The sequence below is a fragment of the Erpetoichthys calabaricus genome, chromosome 2 (genome assembly GCF_900747795.2).
Source record: "Erpetoichthys calabaricus chromosome 2, fErpCal1.3, whole genome shotgun sequence".
NCBI lineage: Eukaryota > Metazoa > Chordata > Cladistia > Polypteriformes > Polypteridae > Erpetoichthys > Erpetoichthys calabaricus.
The window spans coordinates 39,654,289-39,667,610 of NC_041395.2; the positions used below are offsets into that span (position 1 = coordinate 39,654,289).

The 13,322-nt window shown below is 40.7% G+C and overlaps 1 protein-coding gene across 2 annotated transcripts in view; it reads right to left on the reverse strand.

Annotated features, from left to right (window-relative positions):
- Positions 1–288: 288 nt before the first annotated feature.
- The window catches only part of LOC114645789 (sal-like protein 2), a 60,757-nt gene continuing 47,723 nt past the window's right edge, over positions 289–13,322 (reverse strand). For both annotated transcript variants that reach the window (XM_028793634.2, XM_028793633.2), the window contains exons 2-3: positions 3,339–6,010; positions 289–1,845 (exon numbers count right to left, since the gene is read on the reverse strand). In XM_028793634.2, coding sequence (XP_028649467.1) covers positions 1,339–1,845; positions 3,339–6,010 — 3,179 coding nt within the window. In that variant the 3' untranslated portion in view covers positions 289–1,338. The remainder of the gene's footprint in view (positions 1,846–3,338; positions 6,011–13,322) is intronic.

Sequence of the window (13,322 nt, forward strand, 5' to 3'; positions counted from 1 at the left end):
CTTAAGACCAACAGCTGTGAGCTGTCCTCAAAGTTTTATAATAATTGGCCCATTTTTATTTGAGTTCCAGTGTCACATAATGTTTACCAGAAACATACAGACACATCTTTCAAAAAAGCTTAAAATATTTTTTAAGGATATGAAAACATGTCTACCATTGCAAACCCAAAGTCAACATTTTCATAAAAACAATACTTCCTCCATATGAAATATGAAGGAAGAAAAAATGAAGTGTAACAGTAAGACGTTACTTCATGTGACTGTACCTGAGGAATTGAAATATATAGCCAGAGGAATGCAATGCCCGGCATTACTGAACCAGAGAATCTGAAATGAAAGTCAAAGAAAGACAGTAACATTTGCTACTGGTGGAGGAGAACAAGACAAGTTAGCACAGAGCACAAGTGAAGAGTCACCAGAAGACACAGCCTGAATACTATGGCTTATTGGAGGGACACAACTTTAAACTTAACTTCCTTTTAAGGGACAGCAAAATGATGATGTGGGTGTTCAGGTTTAACTTCCAGTTTTATTAGGTAACACTGATCAACAGAAAATAGACATGGACAACAGCTATACATCTGCACCACCCTAACTAACACTTTCACATAAAGAAGTTACAGGATTCATCTGAAGCTAAATCAAGCAGCTATGCTGCCCAGGACAATCCTGGACACTAGACAAGCATTCTTCAATTTTGTAGAAAGTAGCCCATTTTCCAGAAGTCACCACATTTCATTCAAAAGTTGGCCGTGGGTGTCCCCGTTGCAGCTTCTCATCATGCTGACAGTCCTCACTTGTTTTGGTTAAAAAAAAATCTTTAACCATTTGCACAATTTTCTAGGAGTTTAAACTAACAGGAAACACATTTCAATGTAACTTTTTTTAACAATAACTTCCTGGGTCACTTTCTTGTGATTATAAGAATGGAGATGGTGATCATGATGGTTTGTGCCTGATGCAATATCTAGATGCAGTGTCCACAACAGTATTCTAAGGCCCGTGTAATACAAAACTGCAAAATACAATGTTTTACTACTCTTAATCATTCCAGTGTAAAAAATATATATATTAAAAAAAAAAAAACAAGCAGATGCTAGGTTATAAGCTTTTTCATTTGAATCTGTCAGCATTTTATAAACCATAGTACAGCCTCATGTCCAGCCATTAACTTGCATCTGCCAAAACGCACTATTCACTGTCATCCTCCCAAGCTGGTCAAATTTCAGAAGTCGTTCTCTCTGTCCCTTTTTTCCTATCAAAACATAAAGACAATGCAGGAAAGGATCTCAGATATTGTTTCTATACAGGCTCTTTGTCTTCTTCCAGTTTTCCCACTTAGCAGCTCATTGTTGGTGTGTCTACCATTGATGGAGAAAGTGATGGAGTTTCTGCATCTTCCACAGAGTCCTTGCTGTCTGTTACCATTGGTTTGGAATCAGGCTTGCTCTCCATCAGGTCTTCTGTGTCCATCTCCTTTTCCGGAGAATCTACCAAGGTCTCCTCAGCTCTAGGCGCAGGCTTGACAATTATGTTACTTGTTTCAGTGCCAGGAAGAGTAGCTGAAGCAGACACTGGTGCTACTGGAGGGACACCTGTTATTCTATGGGTTCCTGTTGCTTTCAGCTCCACCTCCTTGTGTTTGGGACCCAGGCTATTAGACAAAAATGCAGTGTACTGGTTCCAAAAAGACATAGGTCCCCCTACACTCACCCCTACTACAGGGGGAAAAGACATTGGCTCTGAAGGTAGCAGGGGCACCAAAGCAGTTTGGTCTAAGGACAAACGTCGCCCTCTTCTGGCTGGAGGAGGAGTGCTGCTCCACACGTGAGTGCTCATGTGAACCTGACAGAAGAAACAGATTTATTAGCTGTGTAGGCAATACAAAACTGGACACTTATACACAACTCTACTAAGTCTAGGCTCCAACTATAAAAACATTACACCATATTATCACACAAAACTATGTGTGATGCACGCAACATACAGCAGGACTTTTGCTGTACAATTTAAAATATCAGACTTACCTTTATAGACTTAAAAATGAATATATATATAAGCACTGTACTTTTTTCTGTTACCTGTGTATCTATGTTAAGTGTGGATAATTCTTATCCATTATTTTTGGTATATTATTTATTCATCCTTAGTTTAATCTCGAACTTGTTTTTCGTTTCTTGTAATTTTTTTCTTTGTCATCTTGTAAAGAACTCTGAGCTTTTTTTTTGTACAAAAATGTGTTATATAAATAAATGTTGTTGCTTGTATTATGTAGTAATGAATACTGGAACTTAATTGAACATCTCATCCACTTTGGAGATACAAGGAAGGGCAAGATCTTCCTAACTCATCAATACAACCTCTCATAACTAGATTATAACTGCCAAATTCCATCCGCTTGTAAATGCAAGGCTGGACATTAATTAAATAGTTCCGGTGTTATGCAGTCACAAGGATAATCCTTGACTAAACCATCCTCCACTAGACAGGATGGCAACTTTGGCTCTTTAACACACACCTTGACTTTTACTGGAGGATACACAACATGCTATTAACTACAGCACTCAGCTCCTATGCAACAAAGAAAGGTTGGATTTTACCTGTGTACGATACTTCTAAACAGGCATACAGGAGTACAACTTTACTGGTGCACATACACACATGGCATCTTATTACACAATTCTTCTAACACATAGTCACCCATGACAAACTGTTAATTACAGAGCTTCATAGCAATTGGGGAAACTGAATTGAAACTATCAAAAGGCAGAAAGAGCCTAAATTTGCAAGTTGCTCTATTGCATATGCAGGCAAGCTATATTATAAATGCCAGACGTCATTAAGATAAATGTGCACAAGAAAATGCCCATAATAATTAAACTTTTTTGACACACAAACCTTTCCTACATAAATTCTCCTTAAGATTATACAATTACTGTACAATTATACTTTTAGACACATTCTGTGAAGCATTTACAGTATAAAGGCTGCGATTGAAGGACTCTTATGATACGACTCAAATATGGTACATATGACAGGAGATAGACCAAAGGCAGTAATGGAAAGAGAAGGAATAGAAATCAAATATGCAGAAATTGCTCTCTAAAAGGAACCTCCTGCTCCCAGTGTTCCAGAGCTTGTGCCTTTACTGGACTTCTTAGTCATATGAGGTCACACATATAACCTTGGTGGACATTACTCTTGCTTCAAGTGACTGCCAAGAAAACGAGTGTATAAGCTTATCTTTTCTAGGCAATCCATGACCACTCTGGTATGACAGTATTACATTTAAAGCAGTTTTTAGAAAAAAGAAGATGGATACGTAAAATTTCTCACACCTTAAGGTTCCCCTTGGTAGTGAATGCCCGGCCACAGATGCTACAGCTGTACGGCTTTTCCCCAGTGTGAATCCTGTCATGTATCTGGAGGGCGCTGGCCGAGGAGAAGGTCTTATTGCAGGACAAGCAGAGGTGCTGACGACTGGGAAGTGGTCTTCTGGCAATTGAGTTTGAAGGGCTAGTTGCCAGTGAGCCTGGGGTATTAGGGTAAGGGCTCCCAACATTTATGTTCATGCTGCCATTGTTATGATCACCATGACTTTCAGGAATGTAAGGTACCCCTTCATGTTCTAAAGGCTCAGGGATTTCTTCGTCGGCAGGTTTGGCCATTTTTTGCTTGCAGACTTCACAGTTACCACCCTTAGCCAGGCTGCTTTTGCAATTTGGACATCCTGGATCACCAGTACTAGTGGCTGAACCTTCAGGTGCAAAGGGCGGCGAGTGCTGCATAATATCATCCTCTTCATCTTCATCCTCCTCCTCCTCCTCTAACTCCTTATCTCTTTTCTCGATCTCTCCATTTTCTTCCCTACAGAAAGTGACAACTCCTGTATTTGCCATGCTTGGTCTACCTGCAGGGACCTCAGAGCCACTGCTGCCGCTACCAGTGCCAAATGCTGACAGAGTAGGAAGATTGGGAATCTGGCCTCCAAGATGCATGCGAATGTGATGCTGCAGAACAACAGCATTGGTGAATTTGCGCTGGCATATTGGACATGAGTTTTGGGCTCTTGCCAGGGGTCGAGATTTGTGTGTTGCTTGGTGGGCACGTAAGTTGCCTTTGGTGGAGAAAGCACGGCCGCAGACCTTACAACGGAAGGGGCGATCTCCAGAATGAGTGGCATAATGGAGCCGGAGGGCACGTGGACAGCTCAGGATCCGCTGGCAAACCATGCATTGGTAACCACTAGGGCCACTTTCATTGGTCTCTGGTGCATTGCTCTCCCCATCTGCCCCCCCACCAATTGAAGTCATGCTGCTCTTCTCCAGGTTTTCAACAAGCCGCTGCAGTTTTGAAGTCTCAGATGACTTGGTTAGGGGAGAAAATGCAGAAAATGGAAAATGTTGTGGTGGGCGAAGGACAGCCAGGCTGGGGAGAAGCATTTTTGGTGCCTGAGGAGGAGTGTTCTCATCTGGCTTGCCAATGGTAGCTCTGTTAAGGGCCAGTAAGGAGTGAGCTGTTGACAGCAAAGCCAGATCCATATTAGGAGGCAGCATGGTAGATGGAGCCTTGGGAGCCGGACCAGGAAAGGGAAGGATGCTTGGGCTGAGAGAGGATGCGGCAGTGGAGGTGATGGCAGGGGCCAGGCCTGTCGTTGAGGTTGTGCCACCTCCACTGCTACTGCTGTTTTTGTTGGTGCTGTTCCCATTGGTGGCACCATCCAGTGGCTCTGGCACAGGATGTGGGTTCATGGGGACATGTGGAAAGTGCTCCTTGTGACGGTGAAAGTGCACTTTCAAGTTGCCACGGGTGGTAAAGCGGTTCAAGCAGACTGTGCACTGGTATGGCCTTTCCCCAGTATGAGAGCGTAAGTGGATCTGCAGGGCAGAGTCACTGCCAAATGTCTTGCCACAAAAGCGGCAGCGGTGTCTGTCCTCAGTCCCTGAGCCTTTTTCAAATGACCCTGACATCTCCCTCACATGCTGTAGAGCTGGGGGAGCAGAGCCAGAGTTTTGCAAGGATGACAAGAAGGGTACGGCCGGCTGCACAGAACCTGGTGGCAGACTCGGACTTGACATTTTCAAGGTAGGATAGATCTGGGAGGGGTTGGTTGGCCGAATTTGGTTAGGATCAGCCACTACCCTTGCTTCGTATGGTGAAGCTGGAACAAGAAGACGTAAAAGACCAGGCTTGATAGGCTTCAGAATGTGGGAAATTGGAGATTTGGAGGAAAGAGCAGAGATTGGAGTGGAGGGAGACAGAGATGTGGAATCCTGCAGGAGAGAAGCATAAAATGCCAATGGTGAGGGCTCCAAGCGAGGTGGTGCTGAGGAGGTCAGTGCTGAAGGGGGGTGGCTGGCTACCGAGCCAAGCTGGAGGACTTGTCGGCATATCTGCTCTGTCATTTGCAACTGGTGGATTTGCCGCTGCTGCAGGATTCGTAGCTCTTCCAAGATCAGAGGAATGCTCAAACCGGTTTTGTTACTACCAGAAGAGTCGCCCATCCCCACTGGACCAGTAGGACTTCGTATACTTTCAAAGGCCAAGCCAGGGGTGGAAGATCCAGGGTGCGTGGCAGAAGGAGTGTTGGTGGTAGCTAAGACCCCTAGTTTTGGGGAGACCATCTCCTTCCGATTTTGCTTTGGTGGAGCAACAGAATCTGCTTCCACAGTGGGACTCACTCCTCCCAATTTTTCTGCTACATTTGGTGCAGAATTATATCCAAAGGGGGCTTGGGTAAAGAGGCTTTGAGAGTGGGTGGACCCATCAGGAGAAGAACTTACATCATCCTGGGAAGAGTTTAGCTCACTTGGAGAAGGGTTTGAAGGGAAAGGAGAGGTCTGGCCTCCTGTAGAGGTGGGGATTATGACCAATTGGTCTCGAGAGCAGTGAAGTTGATGCTGCTTGAGGTCTGAAAGCTCACTGAACTGTGCACAGCACTGATCACAGACATGACTCCGACTTTCCTCCACCTTCAGGGAGCTGCTGTCCTGATCATCAGTGTGATCAGCTAGGAGAAAAAAAAGAAGTCATAAAAATTAGTTCTTTAACCAAGCCAGTGAGCATGGCAGTGAAGATAACAGAAAATAGGCTCAATGGTGATCTATCCTCCTTTTTATTTACTTAAACCCATTTGTTTTAAATCTATTGAGTCTGGAGAGCACTAGGTCACTTAATCTTGCTGAAAATGGGAAACATAATATAAAACCCATATGATACTCTGCAACAAAATACTAGCTTGTTGCAACCACGTGAAGTACAAAGAACTAGACTGAACATTAACCTCCAAAAAAGCATCCTCCATGTGAGATTACCAAATATGTTCTTTATCTTGGAGCTGGGACAAAGGTATGGGATGATGAGAATGATGGGAAAAGAAACTATTCAGCTATTGAAAGTGGGTCACAATAATCATTTTAAATTTTCCCTTACTATTGGTGATCTCTTTTTGTTGGTGCCTTTTTGAGTGACCTGTGTGCTTATGAATGTGTGTGGAGCATGCATTACTAATAGTTGAAAAGTACTCAAGAAATGTATAATATCAGAAAAATTATCTGTGTTCAAGTAGTACTAGGGTGTTGCACCGTGTTAGCCATTATGAATGTAGTGAAAAGTCAAGCAAAATGACACATTTTATTGGCTAACTAAAAAGATTACAATATGCAAGCTTAAGAGGGCAACTCGGGCCCCTTCTTCAGGCAAAATGTAATTACATCTTGCCTGAAGAAGGGGCCTGAGTTGCCTCGAAAGCTTGCATATTGTAATCTTTTTAGTTAGCCAATAAAAGGTGTCATTTTACTTGATCTTTTCACTGTGTTCAAGTAAAAACATACTGATTTGCTGCAATCATCTCTTTATTACAGTGTGCTTGATGTACTTTGCATACTATAGATCTGTTTATTAGATTGGTGTATCTATGTGTGAGTCTCTAATTCATTTTATTTGTATGCTTCCATACCTTTCTGTCTAAGCTTTTGCCCATACATCCCAGTCTACACGTTTCTCTGATTAAGTTTATTTCTGTGTGCAGTGAACTTTGTCTGTTTGCGTTATCTGTGTATTTAGGTTTGTTTGTCATGTATGGCTTGCTTCCAAATATATATGTTTATTTACATCCTTTGTGTGTGTTTCAAACAATTTTTATTTTATTCATTGCCTTTCACATAATTTGTGCAAGATGGTCAGTATATATCTGATTCTTTGACTTTTTTGTCTTATACAGTATAAGTACTTTTTCTCATGTCTACTTGTGTGTTTTGTAGCAAAATATCTTTATTTCTATATATGTATACTTTGTATGTATACATGTATACTGTATGTTTGTGTATCTTGCATAAGGTTGTTTATGTGTGCTTATATCCATTTCTTTCTGTTTTATTCCATTTGTTTCTATTTCTGATTGTAACTGTGTATGTCTGTCCTCTCTGATTGTGTGTGCATTTGTAAGGATGTATGTTAATGTGAATCTTTGTATGTACATACTTTATATTCATTTTAAAGTACCGTGTGCTGTGTGTTTCTATTTTTCCAATTGTTTGTTTCCGCCCGTGTGTTTTCTTATCTGTTGATTTATACTTATCCATGTTTCTACTATGTTTTAAGCTGAATTTGCGTCTGTCTACTTTGTAGAAACTTAGACTTGCTTTTTTTGATCATCACTAAGCTGTGCTTGAAGCTGTTGTGCTGTGAGGCACATGTCATGCAAGCTGGTGACCCTCAGAAACTTGTCTTCTGATTGAGTTGTGACTTTGGATCTGCCAGATCTCTTCCTATCAAAGTTTCTTCCAGTTTCCAATTGTCTTTGGATTGTGTGGAACACCGCACTGATCAACACTTTGATTTTATTTTTTTTGCAATTTCTCTAAATGAAAGGCTTACACTTCTAAGGGTAATAATGCCCTGTCTTATTTCATTTGTTAATTGCCATTTTCTTGCCATTATCACAGTAATATTGTTCAGGTAGTACCTCAGAGAGTGTAAAAACACAGTCTTCTCCCAACTCTGCTTTAAGACGCAGGGTTTTTAAGCAATCGACAGAAGCTGTAACACTTGTGCAAATTGTTTGCTTCAACTTGCAAGGCTTAATTTACTTTAATTGCTGCAGAATATTTGTAGGTTGTAACCTATTAGCTGTTCCCTAAAGAAGGCTCATTTGTAATATTCTGAAATTTACTTTTTTCAGTTTTTGCTAAAGTAACCATTATATTTAAACCCTTGGCAGTTCACCACTGACCATTTTAGGTCATTCATTGCATTTCAACTAATTACATTTGAAGAAAAACTGGAAAAACAGAGCTGTTTTCAAACTTTTGACCGGTAGTGTATATAGATTGTCAATTCAAATCTACACTGAATCAATGTATTATTTTAAATATATCCCCTAATCTGCTAGCACTCCATCCATTAATTTTCTATACCTGGCTTTGGAGTTTACGGTTGCATGCACTCCAGTCTATCCTAGCTGAATCAGGTGGAAGGCATGAAACAACTCATGATGAGCCATCAGACACGTTCAGTCATTTACAAAGAACTAATTTAGAGTTGACAATCAATATAACACTTACATTTTTGTGAAGTGGGAGAAGAAAAACATAAACAAATGTAGAGAACATACAAATTACACACAGATGCAGCCCAGGGAGTTTCCTGAAGTGGTGGGGTAGCAGCACAAACTACTGTGCTGCCCACAAATGTGTATCTAAGTCTATATTTTATATGCATGGGCTATGCTCATGCTAGGAGTTATTTCCACTGGGCATCTGTATTGGGAGCTCGAGTCTGCCATTAGCTCAAGTAACTGAGCTTTTCAAAGGAAGACTGCCTTTTTAAAAGCAGGCTTGTTCCTCTTAAGCTCTGCTACATAGCTAATTACACTGTGCATGATGTTTGAAAAAAAATGCAGTTGTCCTCCAAATCTACATTTGGGACTGATTACATGATTAGGTCAACATATACACATATGTATGTGGTTATGTCAAGTTGTGCAGGTAAGTCTGATTTACATAGACAAACAAACGAGGGATGACAGATTATAAATGTATTGTAAATTATTTTATGTGTATTCGTAGATATTAATTTGTTTCTCCCTACTACTGTGAGTCTGTATCTTTTTATATATTTATTTCACTATACTTGTTTGTATAGCTAAGCATATGACTACATATGTATTTGTGTCTACATTATGATTATCTGTGCATTACGAACACATGCATGTTTGTAAGTGGAAGCATTGGGGTATAAGCCTATGACTGCTTGTGTGTGTATGTTTGTGTCTAAAAAAAGTAACTATGTTTCGGTGTTTATGTCTTTGTGTTCACTTTGGGTCTTCACAATATGTGTAACTATGACAACTATTTCTATTACCTCAAAACCCTACACCAGCACTATTTGTTTGTGCCTAGGAGTATATATATCTGCAGTTCTGTAAGCTTGTCTTTACATTCTCTGTCTGCATATGTCAGGGTTGCTTGTTTGTGTGTGTCCATGTCTGAGCTTGTCTCCTTGTTTTGTTTGAATGTATCTCTAAGTATACATATGCTTAGGCAGACAGTGTGGCATAGTGGTTAAGGCTTTGGACTTCAAACCCAGAGGTTGTGGGCTTAAATTCTGCTAATGATAATGTGTGACCATGAGCAAGTCACTTCACCTACCTGTGCCCCAGCTGGAAAAAATAACAAAACAAAAAAAAGAAATGTAACCAATTGTATCTCAGATGTTGTAAGCTATCAAATAAAAAACTAATAACATAACTGCTAGGTATTAGGTGTTTCTGTCTATGATAGTTACTTACTGCTTATAACTAGCTGTATGTTTGTGGCCCTTTCTATAGGTATATCTATGCTCTATATGTATTTGTATCTCTCTTCATGTCACATATGTGGCTGTGTGCAGATGTGCTTCCGTATTCCTTTTGTGCATGTGCCTGTGTGTATGTTTGTGCAAGTATGCACTTTACTGTCTATTTGATTTTATCAAGGCGTGCATTTGAGCATGTGTCCATGCCTGAGACTATTATGTGTTTTTGCATCAGTGTATTCTTGTGTTGTTTTGATTAATTACAAATAGTTAACTTGCTATATTAGTATGCAAACTGTGCAGACTATTTTGTGCGTTTTGGTTTTGTCTCTCCATTGGCACACACAAATCTGCATCTATAAGTATGTGTGTCTAAATCTTAGTTTGCATACACATATGCTTGTCTGATAATAGTTGTTGCTACTATATTTCTAATTTTGTGAACTTGTCATCGGCAGTCCTCAGCACCTCTGCCCAAGTTCCATTATCAATACCCATTCAGCCAAAAAGGAGTTGGGAGTTGGGAAGGAATTCAAGGAAAGGTGCTCAGTTGCATCTGTACTAACCCCACACAATCTGGTAAAGTTTAATGTTCTTAAAGCCTCAGAAAAGTCTGCACAAACTAAGTGCCAGTGAAGACCAATAACATATGTGTAGTATTGAAGTTTTATTTTTGTTTGTGTTTTTTACTTTTTAATACACCATAAATACTAAAGAAATATGAATGAACGGATGACAATGCCAATGGAAGACCTGCCCATATATGCACCCAGATTCTGCTTCAGAACAGCGGCTGCTCCCTCCCTACCAGCTTGCTGTTATTAATTCCTTCCCCCTTCATTTCCCCCATGTTCCCTCTCTCTTCTTCCCTCTCATCCACTCACCCCCTCCAAGAACCGCTCACACCCCCACCCCCATCTTATAGACACAGACGCAGAAAACACACTCTCTTCATTAACAGATTAGCCCTCTCAAGAAGCGACAAAACTGAACACAATATGGGTAACCATGACAACACATTATCTATCCATTACTTCAAAAAAACATCCCCCTCTCCAGCATTATTCTCCAGCCCCTAAGCAGAACCCCACAGGGGCTAAAAGGTCATGTTTTTGCAGCAAAAACTTCAACAAAAAGCTGACCCTGCTTTCTCATTGGCCAGAGAGATGCCCCTACAGATGACCAGGTCAAATTCCATTGCGCTAAGACTGTGTGACCTAAACAATGGATAAGGTCTGCATGGCTGTTTGGGGGCACTCCGTATTATTCGTGCATGTCATTGCTTTCATAAATTTAACACTCAAAGGTGTGAACAAATGAATGAGCACACAGTGGGGAAGCACAACAGTCTTAAGCCAAGAACACGAACTACCAGGTCCGTAATCAGTAAGAGCTGAACCTTTCTCAAAACCAACCCAGTACAGCTCCACTCAGTGGTAATTTTTTCCTCCTGTGCTAGCTGAAGTATAGGCAGGACGTTTCCTGGCATTAGTGTTGGGCTTAAAGCAGCACCTGGAGCAAGCCCATTAGCAGAAGGCATATACCGCATAACTGGATTAATACCTCGTGTAAAAGTGATGGTGGCAGAACTGGGCTTGGGTTCTAGTTTGTCTCCATTATAAATGGCTGTCCAATAGCCATTTATCCCTATCTTTTTGCCCTATGGCCCCAAATATACACCTTGCAACTTCTATGTATGCCATGCGCAGTTATCACTATGCATGCCTGGCACAACCCTAGGTAAAAGCACAGACAGCTGCACTCTGTTGCCCCGCCTCACTTCCTTTGGTTAATCACTACTTGCCAACACCCCCCCCCCCCCCCCCCCAACCCTATAAGACACCTCCCCACTCCATCTTCTGGAGTTCACTCTCTCTCCCACAAACACAAGGCTTCTATTCTCAATCACTCGAGCTGTGTGGTCTTTTCCCAGCTCCTCTACTATTTGGCACAATGGGTATGGGGGTTTGTGGACTGTGGAGTGGGGGGGATAGCAGCAAATTAATTAAACTCTGATCCTGCTACTAAGATGAGGCGGGAATAGTGCTGAGGATTTGGAGTGAGGGGGGTGAAACACAGCATGAATATAGTATCTTATTGCCACAACAACAGGATGGGCAGCATTTAGAAAATGATTCAAAGCAGCCATTAGAGGCAGCATGGCTTTAATTATGAACAAGTGTGTTAATAGGCTTTTGTTGGGGGGTGGTTATGGATTTTGCACTATCATTAAGAAAGAAATTTTTACTATAGGCAAGTTTAGAAATATGTGGGGGTGGTGGTGAAAGTGCTCTGTGTGAAGAAAGCGCTAAGTGGATCGGTTCAAGAGGACAAACATAAAAGGGTAATATTCTCAAACCACTTAATCCTATTCAGGGTCTGAGTAAAATTAAAATATTAAAGTGAGATGTATTATACTGACCTATCTAGTTGGTTTTTTTTTAAATTTAACAGACCTATTTCAGATTCTTTCCCCACTACCCCTACTATCAATGCAACACCCCTGTCAGGTCAGTGTATTTGTTCAATAAGTAGTAGACCTAGAATACACAAAGAGTAGGCAAAACCTGTACAGACATCTGTTTATTAATGGTTCACTTTGGCCTTGTATATGTTTGCATTTGTCCAATGGAAGTGTACTGTGGGTGTCTCAGGCAGGCATTGTTATGTGTACACCACAGCATGAGACTCTGGGTCTCCAGAGTGGTTAGTTCACTCTATCAGCCTGTCTTGGACAGATATGTAGTATGAAATCCACTGGTATACAGAGAAGAAAAATATTACAGGGTACAAAGTTAAAATCACCCTGAACTTAATGAAAGCTCCATCTGGGCTGAGAGTCTTGTTATCTCTGTTGGTGCTATCTTAGAGACTGAGCATGATGTTACAGTGCTGATAGTACTAGACATTAAAAATGTTTCCTATTTCAAGACAAGAAATGGTAGAAGGATGCTAAGTAATGGGATGCTCTACAAAGCTAAAAAGAAAGCACTGAATCAGAAGTGAAGATTCATTGGAAACCTTGTGGTATACAGTCTTATGTACTAAGCCAAGAATGCCTAACACTTAGCAGCTGCATTTAACAAATTCGCTGTTCGTTTTTACTAATAATTTGGAGTCACCTATTTGGCTAAAGCCAATATCACCATGGCCACACTTAGCAAGTTAGAAGTTGTAACGATGATGAAAGCTAATCTTAGATTTCATGAATTGAGTATTTTTGGGTGACAGAAAATGTGGCCTTAAGCGCATGTCTTCTGCTCATTGGTTCGTCAAATAACAGCAAGAAAAAAAGATACTTAGGTATGGCTATGTTACCACTACAATATCCTGTCTCATTTTAGGCCTCAATTAATTTGTTGATATTCCTATTATAAAAATGGACTAACAGAGAAGTCCTTAAACTGAAGCTTGCACATGACCATAAGCAAATATTTAAAATGTAAAAAATAAAATAATTGTCTTGTGATGGATTGATATTCCCTTCTGATGGTTCTTGCATCGATAGGTTACAGCTCCCTATGACA